The sequence below is a fragment of the Schistocerca piceifrons genome, chromosome 6 (genome assembly GCF_021461385.2).
Source record: "Schistocerca piceifrons isolate TAMUIC-IGC-003096 chromosome 6, iqSchPice1.1, whole genome shotgun sequence".
NCBI lineage: Eukaryota > Metazoa > Arthropoda > Insecta > Orthoptera > Acrididae > Schistocerca > Schistocerca piceifrons.
In genome coordinates, this window is record NC_060143.1 from 32,835,531 (window position 1) to 32,859,436 (window position 23,906).

At 42.1% G+C, this 23,906-nt stretch overlaps 1 protein-coding gene across 2 annotated transcripts in view; it reads left to right on the top strand.

Annotated features, from left to right (window-relative positions):
* LOC124802827 (sodium-coupled monocarboxylate transporter 1-like) overlaps positions 1 to 23,906 on the top strand; it is a 319,127-nt gene that overhangs the window by 143,801 nt on the left and 151,420 nt on the right. For both annotated transcript variants that reach the window (XM_047263835.1, XM_047263834.1), the window contains exon 7: positions 21,784 to 21,938. In XM_047263835.1, the coding sequence (XP_047119791.1) occupies positions 21,784 to 21,938 (155 nt within the window). The remainder of the gene's footprint in view (positions 1 to 21,783; positions 21,939 to 23,906) is intronic.

The window sequence follows — 23,906 nt, forward strand, 5'->3', positions numbered from 1 at the left end:
CTTGGCTCGTAGTTATTATTATTTCTATTTCTGTTTGTGTTTTTGTTATTACCTTTGTATCCGTTGTTACCGTTGTAGTTATTACCGCGGTGCCTCTTGTATGGATTGCCGCATGAAATGTTATTACTGTTGTAACTATTGTTTGTATTGGAATACGCGTGTTGATTTTGATTTCCGTACTGAGACGGCATGTGAGTTTGCTGTTTTTGCTGTACCGCGTATCCAACTGTGGGCGCGCCAGAATTGAGTTGGCAAGCCTGCATGTTTTGCATACCACTTGTGTAAACATTGTGGCTGCTGTTTTGCCGCGCGAAGCGCTGATCTTCAAGTAACATGTCAACCGAATCTAAGGCTGTTAAAAAATAATCTGAATCGTCATCCGGGATATGTAGAAGTTTTTCCTTAATGTTGAAAGTCAATTTGGCCTTCAACGCTCGGAGTATATCACGCGTTGCGACTGGTTCGTCTAAAAAGTGTCCCATGTTCAAGTATTTTTCAAAATATCTGCGTAAGTTACCATTTTTACTGTTAAAAGTTTCAGGTTCTAAAATTTGTCTTCTGAGTCGCTCCTGGACGGATTGCGACCAGAATTTGTTCAGAAAAGCACGCTCAAACTCACTGTACGTGGTACATACGTCAGCTTGACTGTATGCCCAGACAGCTGCATCGCCTTGGGTGTAACCGACAATATATGAAATCTTTTTCCGGTCACTCCAAGTGCGTGGAAATGCGTTACTAAAAGATTTAAGAAAAATCACCGGATGAATGGTTCGTTTTTCTGGGATAAAAATCTGAAATTGCCTGTGTTTCATTAAGCTTTCATCTTCCTTCGCATTGTGATATGGATTTATTCCACTGTAATTACTGGTATGTTCAGCTGGCGAGTAATTACGATAATGTTGCTGTGATTTACCATGATAATAGCTTGTGTTTGTGTTTCCACATCGTGGTATGTGTTGTAGTCGTGGTGTGTTTTGTTCTTGTGTATTTGTCGTGTGCAGAATGTGTGTATCATACTCGAATGTATATTGGTTTCTGAACTGTACATTTTGACTGATATTTTCGTTACATTCAGACTGTAGTTGATCGGTGAATTGTCTCATGGGTGCAGTGACGGATTGTACTGCGTCACTGATCAGCTGTTTGTTATTAGTAATGTATTGCGCTACGGAGTCGTGCACAATTGTTGGTAAATTTTCACGTAAGCATCTATCAAAATGTTTGTCTTTGTTCTCAACCCAATCATGAAATTCTTTATTAATATTTTGAAAATGAGCTGTGGCATCTGATTGTAAGATGTCAGTCAGGTGTTGTTCAACATTGTCAAATTTATTCTGTACGTCAGTAATTCGTTTTTCAAGATTGTCATGTACTGAAGGATATGTTTGAATTTGTTCAGTAAGAACTTCACACGTGACATTAAGGTTTTTTACTTGTGTCTGTAAAAGTGCTACGTCAGTTGTAGTCTTTTCTTGTCTCGTATTAAGCTGGGAAAATTTAGTACTGAGTTCAGTCATCTGTTTGGTCAGTGTGGCGTCTATAAGTTCCACACGCTTACATAAAGTGTCATTACCTATCTTGATTGCTATGAGATCAGATTTGATTTCGTCATTTTGTGTTTTTAACTGTTCATTTTGTGTCTCTAATTGTGCCTTTAAGGTTGCCATGTTTTCGGCGTTCTGTTTCCTTATGGTTGCCATATTTTCTGCGTTTTGTTTCACTAGCATTTGTAACATGTCGGCAATGTTTACCGTTTGCAAGGTCTCTGCCCCCGCCGCGTCATTAGACGTGACGTCATGCATTAACATGGGCTCTGATTGAGATTTTGAAATTTTTGTAGTGGACGGCCTATTGTCAAAATTTTCGTCAACACTTGCGTCAATGTTTGATGAATCGTCACTACCGGTTGCTGTCGTAAAGTCATTTTCTAACACTTGTCTCACGTCCGAGTCGGATTGCGCCTGAATAGTACGTCCTTGCTGTTCCATTTTTGCGTATTGTTTTCTAGTTATTACCATGCCACACGTGATATATGTTTCAAGAAAATTTTTGACACTGATTTTAAAATAAAATGTAGTTGAGCATGAATCGCTCGTAGCAACAATGGCTGTCTGTTAATTTAAAAATATAAACTGAATTTGAGATTATTGGTAATGGCTGCTGGCCATGTTACATGATATCGTACAGAAGTCGGCCATATTGTACACTCGTGTATTGGTATTGTTGCATACGTTATTGTTTAGGGAAAAGTACTGAGAATGAAATTTATCACTGAAACTGTTATGCGGAAAAGAAACACTACAGAATTTACTGAAAAACTAATACACTGAATTATACGTCTGGTCAAGCCTGCTAATGCAAAGATGCTGCGTCTTACCTTATTTTGCTGGAAGTTTCATTGCGTCTTCCCGCAAAATTTCAGAATTGGAAAATATCTTCAGATTTTGTTATCTCTCATACATTGACGTCCAGGTCCAGAAAGTTGATTTTTTACATGAAACAAAGAGAACAATGTAACAAATGACAAAATAACAAGTCCGACACGCAGTCGCCAATATAAAATAAATAAAATAAATAAAAAAATGATATGTTGTTGTTATTTTTTAAACATATTAATTATTCTATCTGTATGATGGTGATTGTGATTGCAATTGTATATGCTTATCTGGAACGTGGACGTTTAATTATTCGATATCAGACGCTTGACAATGGCTTTTTCGTAAAGGCAATGTTACTCGTAGTTGACCGTGAAATAAAACTGAATAATCGGACTTCGTAATTAAATCGTTTCCAAAGACTGCTGCGGTAGGTGCGGACTCACAATCTAAATCTCAATATTACAATAATTTGCCAGCCATGCCAATACGTCGTACAGAGGTGATTGTCTACTAAACATAAAAAGTTACACAGTTAGTTAAATCAGATATATTCAATGAATAAGCCTACAGTTCATAATCCTACTTACTTTTATAAATATAAATTCTTTACAGAATCGAGTGCCTAGTGTGGTTGCAACTCGCAGTATTCTTCTATAACATGAAATATGGCGGTGTGCCAGTCAATAAAATAAAATACGTGCTTCTCCCACCACTTCAACCTGAGCTCTCTCTTTCTTAATCAAACATAAGAGTAACGTAATTGTGCTTTTGTTTTATCAGCGACACAGCGCTGCAGTTGTGTGCCATAGGCTTTATTTATTTGTCACTGATTATTTATTTAATTAATATTTCGCGTTTCCGAGGAAACTCACGCTCGACATGCAAATGTGCCTTTATAGGGCGCTGCGCAAATTGAAATCCATTACCAATTGACGGAAGTGTATGATAAGTCGTGCATGGATGTCAAAATGTTCGTGAGTGGTGTAGAGAGTTTGTAGCTGGTCGGACCGAAATTCACGACGAACAAAGGAGCGGAAAAACCGTCAATTTCTGAGGAGACAGTGTTGAAGGTTGAGCAAAGCATGCGTGAAGATCGGCGGATCACCCTGGATGGTTCCGAAGGTTTCCCGAAGCACGGCTCACAGAATTTTAACGGAAATATTGGACTACCTGAAGGTGTGCGCAAAATGGGTGTCATGCATGCTGACTGAGGACATGCGGCAACGAATTGATGGTTCCCGTGCATTTCTTCACCGCCTTGCAGCCGAGCAGGACAACTTCCTGGACTCAGTTGTCACGGGTGACGAAACCTGGGCATACCACTTTACACCTGAGACCAAGCAACAATCATGCCAGTGGCGGCATCCTTCTTCGCCAAAACCGCGGAAATTCAAACAAACACAGTCTGCCGGCAAAGTCATGACAACCTTTTTTTGGGATCGGAAATGGGTATTGTTGGTCGACTTTATGCCCACTAGGACCACAATTAACGATGATAGGTACTGTGAGACTCTGAAAAAACACAAACGGGAAATTCAGAACCGGAGAAGAGGAATGTTGAGCGCCGGCTGGAGTGGCCGAGCGGGTCTAGGCGCTACAGTCTGGAGCTGCGCGACCACTACGGACGCGGGTTCGAATCCTGCCTCGGGCATGGATATGTGTGATGTCCTTAGGTTAGTTAGGTTTAAGTAGTTCTAAGTTCTAGGGGACTGATGACTTCAGAAGTTAAGTCCCATAGTGATCAGAGCCATTTGAACCATTTTTTGAATGTTGAGCAACTGGCGTACACATTCTCCATGACAACGTTCGCCCACACATCGCTCGGCAAACCGTTGCTCTCCTGCAACAGTTTCAGTGGAACATAATCACCCACCCACCCTATAGTCCTGACTTGGCGCCCAGTGACTATCACCTGTTCCTAAGTTAAAAGAACATTTGGCAGGAAAGCGATTCAGCTCCGACAACGAGGTGAAAGAAGAGCACAGCATGGCGGTGAGCTGATATGACATGGGCATACATAAACTGCCACAGCGTCTACAAAAATACATAGACTGAAATGGTGATTATGTCGAAAACTAGCTAAATGTTCAAGCTGCAGACTGATGTAAACCATTGTAGAAATAAACAGGTCTATGTACTTATAAAAAAAATAGGAGACCTTACTTTTGGGATTACCCTCGTACGTATTGCACATGAAGATAGGCTCAGACCATGTACGCTTCAATAGCGCTCTTTACGTACCGTAATTTTATTTCTCTCACGAAGCTGAAATAGCTTATGGTTTTGACTTCACCATCACTTGTAATGGCGTGATATGCGTAATGCAACACGTTTTTACTCAGGTATGGATGTGCTGTAGAGTTGTTTTACAACGTTTTCCACTTTATATTCCTACAGTTAGGAGTGTTTTGTAGATTAGGCTAGCTCTATGTGCTTATATTTTCTAGGTCTGAAGATGTCATTGTGATCCAAGACTGGAATTACAAGAAAGAAAATTAGATCGTGATGCCCGATGTGGTAGATTTTCACTCATTTCACGTATCTCGTATATAGTATATTTTGATATTGTCTGCAAAAAGTGTTGCGAATATAGTTATAAAGAAGTAATTAATTAAAAAGGACGTGCCTGATGCGGCCGTTGTACTACAAGGACAGCGAAAATGTAGTAAGCAATAAACTTTTCTGATTTCATCATTTTATGGGGGGGGGGGGGCGGGGGGCGGGCGGAGACGGGGGTGGGTGTCAGCGGGGAAATGTTCCGTAATGGTTTGAAATTATGTGTATAGTTTGTTCCAAGTCGATAAGTGCTCTCATCCTTAAATACTGGGTGAATACACTTGCCCATGATTCCTTAGGCTTCTTCTTCACTCAATTCCCACCCCTAGGTTGTTCATACCAACACCTCCCTCCCTCCTCCCCCCCCCCCCCCTCACACACACACAGTACTTCTTTCCAGATAGAAAGTGATACGTGTACCACGCACTGTAGAAGTCTATCCAGCTATTTAGGATGAGACGTTGAAGATACAGACATAAATACATTTGAATTAGGTACAGAGATTTTGACATAGGGATGTAAATTCTACAAATTCTACGTAACTGTGACGGTCGCATTAAACAAGTTTTGATCCAGCCCGTACACATACTGCTGATTGTGTTCTGTTTAAAGTTCCGTAAATGGTTTAAGTATCACATAAAAACAGCTGCTGAGTAGAGTAAGAGGAAAACATAGGCTTTTTTTAAGTAGCTGCTATTTTCTTAGTATTCATACACATATATATAAAGCAATCTAACACTAATTCTCATAATTATCTGCATGAGTAGATTAATACAAGTTAAGCTATGAATTATTGTTAGAATACAGAAATAGCCTGCAGTGGTTTATTCTGCTTGTTAATGTACAAGATGTTCAAAAAGCAACCTTGTGGATAAATGACTAATTTACAAAAACTGATGGAAGTTGCCTTTATTATACGATTCATATAATTGGATAAAACGTTGCTTATTCTTAAACACAGGTTGAAACGCTTTTTGAGGAATTGCAGAAACACATATTTCAATTTCTTTCTGCCATTCAAGAATGATCTGAGAATGAGCAACATTTTTAATATATCTCTACCAGGTGTGAATAAATCGGGAGACTGACAAGGCAACAACACTTTAGAAGTCACTTGCCCATGAAAACACTGAAACTCATAGTGTTATTAGCTGTACGATCCATTACCTTGTTCTGCTGATAATACGTGCAAATGTAGCTGGTCTGCTCCGACGGTGTTCACAAATTGTTGCACCGTTTATATTACATGTAGCACGCGCTGTTCATTCTGTCAGGAAACAATGTGATGAATATTCGTGTACCTGATAACAATGAACACCAAACACACCTTACATCCATGCAGGGGCCTCGTGAAGCTGGTTTATATTTTGTGCTTACTTATGGAAGATCGTCTCCTGTCAGAGATGTCACAGTTCGTAGTAATTGATGGAATGTCATCGGGTAAACAGAAGTGATTTCTGGCGTTCCCCAAGGTAGTGTTATAGGCCCTCTGCTGTTCCTTATCTGTATAAATGATTTGGAAGACAATCTGAGTAGCCGTCTTAGGTTGTTTGCAGATGACGTTGTTTGCAGATGACGCTGTCGTTTATCTAGTAAAGTCTTCAGAAGAGCAAAACAATCTGCAAAACGATTTGGAAAAGATGTCTGTATGGTGCGAAAATTGGCAATGGACCCTAAATAAAGAAAAGTGTGAGGTCATCCACAAGAGTGCTAAAAGGAATCCGTTAAACTTCGGTACACGATAAATCAGTCAAATCTAAAGGCCGTAAATTCAACTAAATACCTAAGAGTTACAATTAGGAATAACTTAAATTGGAAGGAACACAGAAAATATTGTGGGGAAGGCTAGACAAAGACTGCGTTTTATTGGTAGGATACTTAGAAAATGTAACACATCTACTGAAGAGACTGCCTACATTACACTTGTCCGTCGTCTTATAGAACACTGCTGCGCAGATAGAATTGACGGAGTACATCGAAAAAGTTCAAGAATGGCAGCACGTTTTCTATTATCGCGGTATAGGGGAGAGAGTGTCACTGAAAAAAATACAGGATTTGGGCTGGACATCATTAAAACAAAGGTGTTTCTCGTTGCGGTGGAATCTTCTCACAAAATTCCAATCACCAACTTTCTCCTCCGAATGTGAAAATATTTTGCCGATCCGATCTCCATAGGGAGAAACGGTCGCCATAATAAAGTGAGGAAAATCAGAGCTCGCAGGGAAAGATTAAGGTGTTCGCTTTTTCCGCGCGCTATACGAGATTGGAATAATAGAGAATTTTGATGGTGGTTCGATGAACCCTCTGCCAGGCACTTAAATGTGATTTGCAGAGTATTCATGTAGATGTAGAGTAGACTAGTCCAAATGTAATCTGCACATTGTAACGATGCTAAATTCTTCTTGATCGTTACTTAAAATTACTTAACTTTTTCCTGGAGTTCATTTTGATGATAGAATATAAATTTGGAACTTCTCATTATTTATTGACAGCAGAACTGAATTCTTGACATGTTTTTGCCGGCCGCGGTGGTCTAGCGGTTCTGGCGCTGCAGTCCGGAACCGCAGGACTGCTACGGTTGCAGGTTCGAATCCTGCCTCGGGCATGGGTGTGTGTGATGTCCTTAGGTTAGTTAGGTTTAAGTAGTTCTAAGTTCTAGGGGACTTATGACCTAAGATGTTGAGTTCCATAGTGCTCAGAGCCATTTGAACCATTTTTTTGACACATTTAAACAAAGCACTTCACAGACATCACTGACCTCTTGGACAAACAGACTCTCAAGCAGACTCAACTGCAACTGACTGACTCACAGCCTCGCTGCTTTCCCTTATATAGAATTTTAACAATTGGTCACAAAATATTCCACTATTAATTTTGCATAATTTCAATGTTACAATTAAAATTTACAAAAAGTAAAGAAACTGATGTTACAGCCGAATAACGTATAAAATACAATATTTGAATAAGTCTTTTCTAGTAATATATTTAGTTTTCCATAAGAAAATCATTCTGAACTTTAATTACAATAATGTCTCTCGTATTATTTTAATTACGTAATTAATTACAGTTTGGATTTGGTTACTAACATGTAATGGTATTACAATACTTGTGCCTTATCCGACTGCATACGAGGAAGTTACAAAAGGTTCAAATGGCTCTGAGCACTATGGGACTCAACATCTTAGGTCATAAGTCCCCTAGAACTTAGAACTACTTAAACCTAACTAACCTAAGGACATCACACACACCCATGCCCGAGGCAGGATTCGAACCTGCGACCGTAGCAGTCCCGCGGTTCCGGACTGCAGCGCCAGAACCGCACGGCCACCGCGGCCGGCTGGAAGTTACAAATAAAGCCTCAAATTCTGAAATTGCAAAACTGAGGTGTAAACAATTGGAGAGTTAATTAGAAATATAATTACAAGGACTATTAATTGCAGAGGAAGACATAAAAATAAATAACAAATGAAAATACGTCGTTTGAAAATAACTTTCAAGCCGTTTCTCAAGATAATGAGGTTCTTTGTGTTAACTAGTTATTCTTTTGTAATTATGGTAAGTAGAGGCGCCCACAGCATTTTAATATTTTCCGCCAAATATTTATCCCTTCAATTTCTTTATTATACACTCAATCCAGCATTTGTACGTAATTTTGTTAATGACAACAATCTCTTGATAATGATGACAATGCACGATCTTCTAGAACACTCCATACGCCTTCGCAATGAATATCAAGTAGGACAGAATGATATATAAAAAGTCATAGATACAAGGCATTAGGAAGCACTGAATTGTCCGACAACCATCCGGATGCATATAAAAAGGAGGTGGCATCCGACATTTCATATGAATGTTGGGGAAGGCTGTATAGTTACAACATTCACATATCCATTGAGATGGAACCATGTCTCATCAGACCAAAACCTACTTCATGTCTGTATTGTACTATAAACAACAGAATCACATGCTCAGATGTTCTCGTAAACCGTGTATGTCACGGTCGACTGCTGTGTGCCACACTCCGCGCGACCACGATGTGCTCAGTACTTCTCGGCTTTGCTCAGTCCTTCGTGGAAGTACTCGGCACGATGTGAGATCATAGTACTGTGGTGCGGCACGTTTTGGTCGACACGATATTCTTCAGATCGGCGGAATCGTAGTACAAAGGAATTTCACAGGTCCAGTTGCTGTCCTCACAAAACGAGGCAGTCTAGCGACCTATTGTCACAAGCCTTTAAAAATGAATGGGTAGGGCAAAGACAAGAATGAGAATTCTCAACATCTTTTGTGCAGTCACATAATCAACGGGTACCAAAAGAACTGAAGATGTAATTGACAATGAAAGAGGAAAATATTTCACTGATCGACAAACCGAATTCATTTTTTTGTACATCAAAAAGCATGTTGTGATGAATTTGCAAGCATAGAGCACATGATGAAATTTGTGGCACAAGTACTAAAATTTCTGAAGTCATATGCATTTTTACATATGTCAGTTGCAACAATCTTCGATAAACTTGAACGAAGAGTATGGAGACTTTATATATTACTGTAAAGTACACTAGTTAAGTCAAGGGGCATGTTTGGTACGATTTTTCGGTTTAAAATCCGCTGTTGTTGAATTTACACAGGAAAAAGGAGTGCAGGGAGGAAAACCTGAACATCCGGAATGGATTGCAGACCTCGCATTTTAAGTGGACTTGACTGCACACTGACCACAGTAAAACACTGAAAGATCAGAAACAATTTATTTCTGATTTTCCTGAAGAAATCTGTCCATTTCCCTAAGGTCGCAGGTGTCGAAGAAGATGTGAGTTTTAAAGAATGCATTGCATCCTTGAAAGAATTACACGGATAGTTTTCTAAAGGTTTTGAAAACCCTGCCAATCTTACACCTGGTTTAGAGACCGTTTCTCGTTTCATATGAAACGATGTGGATGTGAGGATGTAACGGCTTGATCTGCAGTGTAATTCCCAGTTAGAAGGCAAATTCGTTTACGTTAAAAATGTGCAGGAAGAGTTTCCACGCCTCCATAACGATGTTGCGAACGTGACAAAATATTTCAATCAACGCATATGTATGGAAGGGTATTTTCGATTATACAGGGTGATTCAAAAAGAATACCACAACTTTAGGAATTTAAAACTCTGCAACGACAAAAGGCAGAGCTAAGCACTATCTGTCGGCGAATTAAGGGAGCTATAAAGTTTCATATAGTTGTACATTTGTTCGCTTGAGGCGCTGTTGACTAGGCGTCAGCGTCAGTTGATGCTAAGATGGCTACCGCTCAACAGAAAGCTTTTTGTGTTATTGAGTACGGCAGAAGTGAATCGACGATAGTTGTTCAGCGTGCATTTCGGACGAAGTATGGTGTTAAACCTCCTGATAGGTGGTGTATTAAACGTTGGTATAAACAGTTTACAGAGAATGGGTGTTTGTGCAAAGGGAAAAGTTCTGGACGGCCGAGAACGAGAGATGAAAATGTAGCACGCATCCAGCAAGCATTTGTTCGCAGCCCAGGAAAATCGACTCGCAGAGCTAGCAGAGAGCTGTAAATTCCACAATCAACTGTATGGAGAGTCCACATTGGCACTTATCTGTCCGTAACTACCTGAACGTCAACTACCCGAGGCGATGGATCGGCCGCCAGGCAGCCCGTGACAGAGCACTTCATCACTGACCTCCAAGAAGCCCTGATCTTACCCCCTGCGATGTTTTCTTATGGGGGTATGTTAAGGATATGGTGTTTCGGCCACCTCTCCCAGGCACCATTGATGATTTGAAACGAGAAATAACAGCAGCTATCCAAATTGTTACGCCTGATATGCTACAGAGAGTGTGGAACGAGTTGGAGTATCGGGTTGATATTGCTCGAGTGTCTGGAGGGGGCCATATTGAACATCTCTGAACTTGTTTTTGAGTGAAAAAAACCTTTTTAAATGCTCTTTGTAATGATGTATAACAGAAGGTTATATTATGTTTCTCTCATTAAATACACATTTTTAAAGTTGTGGTATTCTTTTTGAATCACCCTGTAGAACTAAATAAGTCATGATTACGAAGCAAGCTGTGTGCGAAAATCTGTGAAATTGACTGCGTCTGTCGATAAGCTGACAATCTGTACTAGATGAAACTGCATTACTCTTCAGTGCGCGACAAAAATAATTAAATAATACCATAAAATTGTTTTGTTTGTGGTCTGTGCAGTTGAGAAACACGAAGTATAAAACCAAGTCATATATAGTGCCACTGCTTTGCAGTTTAAATGCGACGCATTCGCAGTTTCCCCTCTTCCACCTCCTCACATTCATACAGCGTGGCGTAGCGGTGGGGGAACTGTGCAGCCAGGCGAGGCAGCTTCGGCACTTGTCAAGGGTCACAGCTCCCCTGCTGAATTCCTGACAGTCACTGGTTTGTACACGTTGGGAATAGCAGAGTGCCTGCTACACTTCCTTGGAGAACGCCAGATATTATTTACATTTTACTCGATAACTTTCCACCAAACTTCCCGGTAGATTAAGACTGTATGCCAGACCGAGACTAACTCGGTACAACTGCCTTCCGCGGGCAAGTGCTCTACCATCTGAGCCACCCAAGCACGACTCACGAGCCGTCCTCAACAGCTTCAATTCCGCCATTACCTGGTCTCCTACCTTCCAAACTTCACAGAAGCTCTCCTGCAGAGCTTGCAGAAGTAGCGCTCCTGGAAGAAAGGATATTGCGGAGACGGCTCAGTCACAGCCTGCGGCATGTTTCGAGAATGAATTTCCACTCTGCAGCGGAGTGTGCGCTGATGTGAAACTTCCTGGCAGACTGTGTGCCGGGCCAAGACACGGTCCCGATTTCGAGTCTTGGTCCGGCACAAAGTTTTTTATCGGCCAGGAAGTTTCACATCGGCGCACACTCCGCTGCAGAGTGAAAATTTCATTCCCTAACTTTCCGTAAGTTACCATGAACTTTGTGGCAGGAAAATACGAGTCCAGTAGTAAAACTGAAAAGGGAAATTCTCCATAAATCGCTCTCTGGCACAACTTTGCTGCTACATCATCAGTCTGCGCGCGTAGCAGTAAACCAGGCGAATTAATAGCATACTAGCTCAGTTTCGAATTTTTGCACTCCGTGTTGTTTTTTTCCTTCTGTTGTCAGGGAAGTATGTAACATCAACGACATCAAGTTCATGTGACATCGATAAAATACAATGGGATTATTGAAAAAATAAATAAACATTTCAAATTTATTAATTTTAAATAAAGATTTCAATTCATTAAAATCGATTTCACCATCACTAATCTTATACAACTTTATACAATTAACAGTAACTGAAAATGAAGGATGTATAAATTCCAGTATTTCATTGTTTGCTTTCATTTTTCACGTTTGAACTCTAAAAGTGATATATATAATAGGAACATTCAAAGCATAAAGGTTCAGAGCACCACGAATAACGTGCCACAGTAGCATTTCTAGGGTGAATATCATTGCCTCGTTAACGTTGCACTTTGGTGATAATTTAAAGCATAGTAAACCATTTTCTATAACACTGGAGTCTGCAATTGATTACAGATCCAGGCGTGTATTTTATTAATTGTTTCGGTTCTACTTGTGATTTCCGGTTGCTGTGCAGTGAGAATAGGACACTTCTGCAATAGTCAAATGTAATTCTTCACCTGTCAGTAAAAGTATGCTACGTAGGGTTCACAGAACGGCATACTCTTTGGCGGAATTACATTTAATAAATACTTCCATGCTCCGATTTCGTCGATAACCACTCAATCGCTTAAGGAGTCAACCATGTACAAAAACGGCTCCATATATATGCGTAAGATCGCAAAATTATGTCCAAAAACCGATGATAAGTATCTTTAATGAGTTTTCCAGGTTTTGTAGCTGTTGTGTACAAAAAAAATGGTTCAAATGGCTCTGAGCACTATGGGACTTAACTGCTGAGGTCATCAGTCCCCTAGAACTTAGAGCTACTTAAACCTAACTAACCTAAGGACATCACACACATCCATGCCCGAGGCAGGATTCGAACCTGCAACCGTAGCGGTCTCGCGGTTCCAGACTGGAGCGCCCAGAACCGCACGGCCACTCCGGCCGGCTTGTTGTGTACACATTGTGATGAGGTTCCATTAACTGATTTACGTCTTGATGGACTCGAGGGCCAAATTTACACTGACTTCCTGGAGACAAACAAAAACTGTTGGTAACAGTTTTCCGGAAAGAGTTAAGTCCTACGTGTACGAGTGGACAAGCTCACAAGTATGAAAGAGCTATCGCGATGCAGATGCCAGGTGACAAGTGGACAATCGATTCGAAACAAACATAAAATGATCGACTCGTGGGTATTCGATAGTTTTACAGAGACTAGAAACAGCGGTTACTATACGAAAATTGCGGCAGTGGACAATGCTGCAGCAGTCTTATTGTTGTCGGATAGTTTTGAATTCAAAGCGACAAATGCCTGGTGCGAGTCATGCAAGGGGGCAAACAGAGTGCAGCGCCGTCAAGTCGCTAAATACATCAGCACCGAAGACAAGCGTAGGTTTGATGAATTATTCGGAACAGACTCTTTCAACGTCAAACCTCCACTACTGTTCCTGAATTCGACCATTATTTCGTTACAAGTACGGATCAAACAGAATGTATCACATCTCTAGTAAGAGAGTGTCGTCGTTTTGATGTGAAATGGTTACGGAAATAGACGTTGGCCAACTGAAACAACGAAATCATCGTCAGTTTCTGGACAAAATTTTGATACCTTAGATAAAAATGGAGCTGCTTCTCTACATTCTTAAATCTTAGGATGAGTAAAGCTATTCATCCGTACACGGCGGACTGCTTGTCGATGAAACTGGATTATCGATGTGTTCATTAAAATCAATTCCGCCGTGATGAAAGCCGTTATGTCATCTCCGCGAAACGTACCTACTTTTAGTGATAAGTGAAGTTCTACATTCGTCCGTTACAGAAGTGCTCTTTTCTCATGGCATAGCAAACGGAAATCACAAGTAGAAGCTATGCAATTAATAAAATATTCGCGTTCATTCGTAATCAACTGCAGGCTCCAGCTTTCGAGAGAATGCTTTGATATGTTTTGTTTACCGCTATATTATCGCCATAGTGCGAGGTATCGATCAGCGTTAACGAAGTTGCTTTTCTTATCGATATTTATACTAAAACAGCCGGCCGAAGTGGCCGCGCGGTTCTGGCGCTGCAGTCTGGAACCGCGAGACCGCTACGGTCGCAGGTTCGAATCCTGCCTCGGGCATGGGTGTGAGTGATGTCCTTAGGTTAGTTAGGTTTAACTAGTTCTAAGTTCTAGGGGACTAATGACCTCAGCAGTTGAGTCCCATAGTGCTCAAAGCCATTTGAACCATTTATACTAAAACAATGCCACTGTGGCATATGTGCTTTCACACGTTGCTCGTGGTGCTCAGATATTTTTTTTTAATGTTTTTAAGATACATATCACCCTGGAGAAGGTAATGGTTCTCTTGAAGTATGAAAATAAAAATGAAAGCAAACAATGAAATACTAGAATTTATAAGTTCCATTTTCAATTACTGCCAATTTCATAAGGTTGTATAAGATTAGTTACCAAAAAATCTATTTTGATAAGATTTTGTGTGGTGACTTGGCAAGACAGCCAAGCCACTACGAGCTGAAGCCGAAGGGCACGCGTTTAAGCTCACGCAGGCTGGAACAGGTATAGGAAGTTATAGTAGCAAAGAACGTACGTAACTGCGGGAATACTTAACTTTAATCCATAATTGGTGAACATTGGTCTGACGGTACATGCATCACAAGATAAATAGCAAATGATAATGGCGCCCTGCTAGGTCGTAGCAAATGACGTAGCTGAAGGCTATGCTAACTATCGTCTCGGCAAATGAGAGCGTAATTTGTCAGTGAACCATCGCTAGCAAAGTCGGCTGTACAACTGGGCGAGTGCTAGGACGTCTCTCTAGACCTGCCGTGTGGCGGCGCTCGGTCTGCAATCACTGACAGTGGCGACACGTGGGTTCGACGTATACTAACGGACCGCGGCCGATTTAAAAGCTACCACCTAGCAAGTGTGGTGTCTGGCGGTGACACCACATTTTGAATGCTTATTTCTTTCATCAATAATCTCATTGTATTTCTCGACGTTGCAAAGAAAAAATTGATGTGGTCGACGTTACATACCTCTGCAACGACAAAAGAAAAAGAAAATTGTCATACCATTGGATTTGAATACGGAACGCAAATACTCGAAACGGTTCTCTTAGTTAGTACGCTAGCGACTCGCTTGGTTTAATGTCTCTCGAGTGATTTGATGAAGTACCATCAAACCTGTGACTATCATTTTCTCAGGAACTACTGAGTGTTGGCACCTAAGGCTAAACAGGTTCACCAAGCGAAGTTTCGACTGTGCCGGAGGCTGACTTAACGATGGCTTGCCGTTGTGGGACGAGACTCGGCAGGACGACAATTCAAACCCGCGTCCGGCCATCCTGATTTAGGTTTTCCGTGATTTCCGTAAATCGCTTCAGGCAAATGCCGGCATGGTTAATTTGAAAGCGCATGGCCAATTTCCTTCACCATCCTTCCCTATCCCATGGGACCGATGATCTCTATATTTGTATTTGCTCCCCTTCCCCAAATTAGCCAACCAACCAACGAGACTCCATAGGCATGCAATTTTATTAGAGTACACTCGTGAGGAACAATGTGAAAAACCTTCTGAAAATCAAGAAATATGGAATCAATTTGAGATCTGCTGTCAATAGGGGATTGTTCACTATTAGTAAAATATTACGTGCTATTGTGCCGTGGTCGAAAGAATTTCGTGTAGAAACCTCACGTTTCGTTCCCAATTGCACACAACAGATTGGTATGAAACGTCAGGTTTCTCAAGGAAATTCTTTCAATCACTGCACAATAGCAAGTAATATTTTAATAACTATGACATTTTCGGCGGGAAAGTTACATTTCAAAAAAAAAAAAATCTTCCATGTGGTTGCGTCACATGAAAGTTGTTTCTTTTAACTATAAAAAATGGTAATAAGTATTATAAGCCTGGTAAAAGACGTACGTAAATGTGTAAAGCTCCATCTCTATCGCCGGCCGCTGTGGCCGAGCGGTTCTAGGCGCTTCAGTTCGGAACCGCGCTGCTGCTACGGTTGGAGGTTCGAATCCTGCCTCGGGCATGGATATGTGTGGTGTCCTTAGGTTAGTTGGGTTTAAGTAGTTCTAAGTCTAGGGAACTGATGACCTAGTGCCATAGTGCTCAGAGCCATTTGAACCATTCATCTCTAACAATATTATCGTTATCTATACTTTTCTCTAAAAATAGCAAGGCAAACGAGTGAAACTGTAATATCGTTATCACAAAATCTGATATGTAGCAGTATAACTTGAATTGAATAAACCCATATTCTGACATTCCAGTATTCAAACATTTGCTGGAACGTCCTACTATCGGATATGTCAGTATTCAGATAGAGAACAAGAAACGGAAATTAATTACTCTTCCTGCAAATCATGAAAGGTCAATTCCCTTGTACCTGCCTGCGAATTTTAAAATATTCTCTAACGTCTCCCAACGATTATATTACAGTGCTTCTGAACGCAACAGACAACTTACCTCGTCTTGCCGCTACTACTGCGTGACGAGCAACAAGCTAAAATAATTCAAAAGAAATACTGCGATCCATGCGGAGTGCAATGCGTGGTCATAGCTACTGATGCAACTACTCCTGTGTTTGTTTATATACAGAAGTTGAATGATGAGGAGAGGTTTGGTCAACTATCCTTAAGCGGCGAAAGGAAGCAATAAAATCTTTTAATTTACAATTTTCTGAAAATGAAGATTCATACATCGACAAACTTTACCCAGACCTTTCTTTTCCTTGAACAGTTTGAAAACTCTCATTGTACCTCAACGTTTATAATCAATAATCACATACCTGGTCACAACAAAGATACAAATATTGTTGTCAATGTATGCATACACAAATCTTACAAATCCGTCCAGTGCGTAAGCAAGCAACAACTACGTGCAGCAAAAAGGCAATGCACGTTCTCTCCACGCCAGGCTGCGTCCAACTGCTCGCAACAACGAAATTAGAATTATATATTAATACCTCCTCCCATGAACCATGGACCTTGCCGTTGGTGGGGAGGCTTGCGTGCCTCAGCGATACAGATGGCCGTACCGTAGGTGCAACCACAACGAAGGGGTATCTGTTGAGAGGCCAGACAAACGTGTGGTTCCTGAAGAGGGGCAGCAGCCTTTTCAGTAGTTGCAGGGGCAACAGTCCGGATGATTGACTGATCTGGCCCTGTAACACTAACCAAAACGGCCTTGCTGTGCTGGTGCTGCGGACGGCTGAAAGAAAGGGGAAACTACAGCCGTAATTTTTCCCGAGGGCATGCAGCTTTACTGTATGATTAAATGATGATGGCGTCCTCTTGGGTAAAATATTCCGGAGGTAAAATAGTCCCCCATTCGGATCGCCGGGCGGGGACTACTCAAGAGGACGTCGTTATGAGGAGAAAGAAAACTGGCGTTCTACGGATCGGAGCGTGGAATGTCAGATCCCCTAATCGAGCAGGTAGGTTAGAAAATTTAAAAAGGGAAATGGATAAGTTAAAGTTAGATATAGTGGGAATTAGTGACGTTCGGTGGCAGGAGGAACAAAACTTTTGGTCAGGTGAATACAGGGTTATAAATACAAAATCAAATAGGGGTAATGCAGGAGTAGGTTTAATAATGAATAAAAAAATAGGAGTGCGGGTAAGCTACTACAAACAGCATAGTGAACGCATTATTGTGGCCAAGATAGACACAAAGCCCATGCCTACTACAGTAGTACAAGTTTATATGCCAACTAACTCTGCATATGATGAAGAAACTGATGAAATGTATGATGAGATAAAAGAAATTATTCAGATAGTGAAGGGAAACGAAAATTTAATAGTCATGGGTGACTGGGATTCGAGAGTAGGAAAAGAGAGAGAAGGAAACATAGTAGGTGAATATGGATTGGGGGACAGAAATGAAAGAGGAAGCCGTCTGGTAGAATTTTGCACAGAGCATAACTTAATCATAGCTAACACTTGGTTCAAGAATCATAAAAGAAGGTTTTATACATGGAAGAATCCTGGAGATACTAAAAGGTATCAGATAGATTATATAATGGTAAGACAGAGATTTAGGAACCAGGTTATAAATTGTAAGACATTTCCAGGAGCAGATGTGGACTCTGACCACAATCTATTGGTTATGAGCTGTAGATTAAAACTGAAGAAACTACAAAAAGGTGCCAATTTAAGGAGATGGGACCTGGATAAATTGACTAAACCAGAGGCTGTACAGAGTTTCAGGGAGAGCATAAGGGTACAATTGACAGGAATGGGGGAAAGAAATACAATAGAAGAAGAATGGGTAGCTCTGAGGGATGAAGTAGTGAAGGCAGCAGACGATCAAGTAGGTAAATAGACGAGGGCTAGTAGAAATCCTTGGGTAACAGAAGAAATATTGAATTTCATTGATGAAAGGAGAAAATATAAAAATGCAGTAAATGAAGCAGGCAAAAAGGAATACAAACATCTCAAAAATGAGATCGACAGGAAGTGCAAAATGGCTAAGCAGGGATGGATAGAGGACAAATGTAAGGATGTAGAGGCTTGTCTCACTAGGGGTAAGATAGATATTGCCTACAGGAAAATTAAAGAGACGTTTGGAGAGAAGAGAACTACTTGTATGAACATCAAGAGCTCAGATGGAAACCCAGTTCTAAGCAAAGAAGGGAAGGCAGAAAGGTGGAAGGAGTATATAGAGGGTTTATACAAGGGCGATGTACTTGAGGACAATATTATGGAAATGGAATAGGATGTAGATGAAGATGAAATGGGAGATAAGATACTGTGTGAAGAGTTTGACAGAGCACTGAAAGACATGAGTCGAAACAAGGCCCCGGGAGTAGACAACATTCCATTAGAACTACTGACGGCCTTGGGAGAACCAGTCATGACAAAACTCTACCATCTGGTGAGCAAGATGTATGAGACAGGCGAAATACCCTCAGACTTCAACAAGAATATAATAATTCCAATCCCAAAGAAAGCAGGTATTGACAGATGTGAAAATTACCGAACTATCAGTTTAATAAGTCTCAGCTGCAAAATACCAACGCGAATTCTTTGCAGACGACTGGAAAAACTGGTAGAAGCGGATGTCGGGGAAGATCAGTTTGGATTCCGTAGAGATGTTGGAACACGTGAGGCAATACTAACCTTACGACTTATCTTAGAAGAAAGATTAAGAAAAGGCAAACCCACGTTTCTAACATTTGTAGACTTAGAGAAAGCTTTTGACAATGTTAACTGGAATACTCTCTTTCAAATTCTGAAGGTGGCAGGGGTAAAATACAGGGAGTGAAAGGCTATTTACAATTTGTACACAAACCAGATGGCAGTTATAAGAGTTGAGGGGCATGAAAGGGAGGCAGTCGTTGGGAAGGGAGTGAGACAGGGTTGTAGCCTCTCCCCGATGCTATTCAATCTGTATATTGAGCAAGCAGTAAAGGAAACGAAAGAAAAGTTCGGAGTAGGTATTAAAATCCATGGAGAAGAAATAAAAACTTTGAAGTTCGCCGATGACATTGTAGTTCTGTCAGAAACAGCAAAGGACTTGGGACCTGGAAGAGCAGTTGAACGGAATGGACAGTGTCTTGAAAGGAGGATATAAGACGAACATCAACAAAAGCAAAACGAGGATAATGGAATGTAGTCGAATTAAGTCGGGTGATGCTGAGGGAATTAGATTAGGAAATGAGACACTTAAAGTAGTAAAGGAGTTTTGCTATTTGGGGAGCAAAATAACTGATGATGGTCGAAGTAGAGAGGATATAAAATGTAGACTGACAATGGCAAGGAAAGCGTTTCTGAAGAAGAAAAATTTGTTAACATCGAGTATAGATTTAAGTGTCAGGAAGTCGTTTCTGAAAGTATTTGTATGGAGTGTAGCTATGTATGGAAGTGAAACATAGACGATAAATAGTTTGGACAAGAAGAGAATAGAAGCTTTTGAAATGTGGTGCTACAGAAGAATGCTGAAGATTAGATGGGTAGATCACATAACTAACGAGGAGGTACTAAATAGAATTGGGGAGAAGAGGAGTTTGTGGCACAACTTGACAAAAAGAAGGGACCGGTTGGTAGGACATGTTTTGAGGCATCAAGGGATCACAAATTTAGCATTGGAGGGCAGCGTGGAGGGTAAGAATCGTAGAGGGAGACCAAGAGATGAATTCACTAAGCAGATTCAGAAGGATGTAGGTTGCAGTAGTTACTGGGAGATGAAGAAGCTTGCACAGGATAGGGTAGCATGGAGAGCTGCATCAAACCAGTCTCGGGACTGAAGACCACAACAACAACAACAACAACCATCAGCTGCTGACTGGTGTTGATATATATCAACGGGGACAGGTGGAAATGTGTGACCCGACCGGGATTCGAAGCCGGGATCTCCTGCTTACAGGGCAGACTCTCTATCCATCTTTTTTTCTCAATCTCAGTTTGTTCGTTTTAGTTCGTTGCATCTGCTCGGGGCGGACGTCTAAAGGCACTCGTTTCAGTTCGTTGTTGATCCATTAACGCAGTTTTTTTATTATTATTATTAGAGAGGGCAGCTAACCTTCTGACCGAACACGCTGAGCTACCGTGCCGGCAATCTGAGCCACCGAGGTCACAGAGGATAATGCGGCTGCAGGGACTATCCCGCACACGCCTCCCGCGAGACCCACATTCTCACCTTGTATGTCCACACACTACATTCGTAGTGTCCCACCCCAACACACTCATTACTCGTGGAAGACATTCTTACCAAGTCGCGTAAGAGTTCGGGAATATGTGTGCAAGCCGGCCGGGGTCATGGCCGGCATTGCCTGATATACACTGTGTTGTCACCGCCAGACACCACACTTGCTAGGTGGTAGCCTTTAAATCGGCCGCGGTCCGCTAGTATACGTCGGTCCCGCGTGTCGCCACTGTCAGAGATTGCAGACCGAGCGCCGCCACACGGCAGGTCTAGAGAGACTTCCTAGCACTCGCCCCAGTTGTACAGCCGACTTTGCTAGCGATGGTTCACTGACAAATTACGCTCTCATTTGCCGAGACGATAGTTAGCATAGCCTTCAGCTACGTCATTTGCTACGACCTAGCAAGGCGCCATTACCATTTGCTATTTATCTTGTGATGCATGTACCGTCAGACCGATGTTCACCAATTATGGATTAAAGTTAAGTATTCCAGAAGCTACGTACCTTTCTTGCTAGACTCAATTCCTTTAACTGTTCCAGACCTCATGCCAGCCTGCGTGAGCTTAAACGCGTGCCTTTCGGCTACCCGCCACAGTGGATTGGCGCTCTTGCCAGTCCACAGAATATACTTATATGGGTATGGTGTCTATTCTTTCGGACATGTCCGAAAGAACAGACATCATATCGATATAAGCTCTCAACAACTGTTCGCTACCACTCGCGATAATAATATCTCAGACTCAGAGTTTGTCTGTAAACGCCACAGCAGCATCAGCGGCTAACTTTCTATAAAAAAAGGAATGTCCAACTTCACACTTTTTGAAAAACCTATAGAACTTGAACGTTCCACCCCGTTCGACACTCTCTTTCGTGAATGGATTCGCGGTACACGATATGTGATTGAAAGAACGATTGGACCTCTTTTGCGTTCTGAGGATGGTACGACCCTTTGTTAGAACTTGCATACCGTGTAATTGTCGCTGACAGCTGTGTGTGAGATTTGTTCATCCAATCAGATGTGCTTCTGTTTGGCTCACAGGGCGGCATCAAGGCAGTGGTGTGGACGGACGTGGTGCAGACGGTGTTCATGTTCGGCGGCGTGCTGCTGGTCATCTTCAAGGGCACCGCTGACGTCGGCGGCTTCGGCGTCGTCTGGAGTCGCAACCTCCAGTCGGGACGCATAGAGCCCCCAGTGTGAGTGCGTCTCTGGCCTCGCCTAGGGAACCTATAGAGTGTAGACAGGGAGTGGCCAATTACGGCTCAGACCTCTAGATGTATATTTTTACCTGTCTTTTGTAATTGAAGGGTCCCATTTTCGCTTTCACAGTCGTGTCGATAATACACTACTGGCCATTATAATTGCTACACCACGAAGATGACGTGCTACAGACGAGAAATTTAACCGACAGCAAGAAAATGCTGTGATATGCAAATGATTAGCTTTTCAGAGCATTCACACAAGGTTGGCGCCGGTGGCGACACCTACAACATGCTGACATGAGGAAAGTTTCCAACCGATTTCTCATACGCAAACAGCAGTTGACCGGCGTTGCCTGGTGAAACGTTGTTGTGATGCCTCGTGTAAGGAGGAGAAATGCGTAGCATCACGTTTCCGACTTTAATAAAGGTCGGATTGTACCCTATCGCGATTGCGGTTTATCGTATCGCGACATTGCTACTCGCGTTGGTCGAGATCCAATGACTGTTAGCAGAATATGGAATGGGTGGGTTCATGAGGGTAATACGGAACGCCTTGGTGGATCCCAAAGGCCTCGTATCACTAGCAGTCGAGATGACAGGCATCTTATCCGCGTCGCTGTAACGGATCGTGCAGCCACGTCTCGATCCTTGAGTAAACAGGTGGGGACGTTTGAAAGACAACAACCATCTGCACGAACAGTTCGACGACGTTTGCAGCAGCAGGGACTATTAGCTCGGAGACCATGGCTGCGGTTACCCTTGACGCTGCATCACAGACAGGAGCGCCTGCGATGGTGTACTCAACGACGAACCTGGGTGCACGAATGGCAAAACGTCATTTTTTCGGATGAATCCAGCTTCTGTTTACAGCATCCGTGTTTGGCGACATCGCGGTGGACGCACATTGGAAGCGTGTATTCGTCATCGCCACACTCGCGTATCACCCGGCGTGATGGTATGGGGTGCCATTGGTTATACGTCTCGGTCACCTCTTGTACGCATTGACGGCACAGTGGACGTTACATTTCGTATGTGTTACGACCCGTGGCTCTACCTTTCATTCGATCCCTGCGAAACCCTACATTTCAGCAGGATAATGTACGACCGCATGTTGCAGGTCCTGTACGGGCCTTTCTGGATACAGAAAATATTCGACTGCTGCCCTGGCCAGCACATTCTCCAGATCTCTCACCAATTCAAAACGTCTGGTCAATGGTGGCCGAGCAACTGGCTCGCCACAGTACGCCAGTCAGTACTCTTGATGAACTGTGGTGTCGTGTTGAAGCTTCATGGGCAGCTGTACCTGTACACGCCATCCAAGCTCTGTTTGACTCAATGCTCAGGCGTATCAAGGCCGTTATTACGGCCAGAGGTGGTTGTTCTGGGTACTGATTTCTCAGGATCTATGCACCCAAACTACGTGAAAATGTAATCACATGTCAGTTCTAGAATAATATATTAGTCCAATGAATCATCTGCATTTCTTCTTGGTGTAGCAATTTTAATGGCCAGTAGTGTTTATAAAACAGTGACTCTACCTTGGCAGTTTAACGCTGCATTAAGGGTGCATTAAACAGCGCAAGTGGAGTCTTTATTTCGTATGTTATCGACATGGCACAGACAACGCAAAGTGGAACCTTCAGTATTCTGCCCTACCAGGTGACACGTTTGAAGTACAAAGACTGACTCTACATTAGATTAAAAGTGGTTCAAATGGCTCTGAACACTATTGGACTTAACATCTGAGGTCATCAGTCCCCTAGACCTAGAACTACTTAAACCTAGTTAACCTAAGGACATCACTCACATCCATGCCCGAGGCAGGATTCGAGCCTGCGACCGTAGCAGCAGCGCGGTTCCGGACTGAAGTGCCTAGAACCGCTCGGCCACAAGGCCGGCTACATTAGATTATTCCACGATGCACACTATATGGAGATGTGGGTGACCCCCTTTTTGTATATC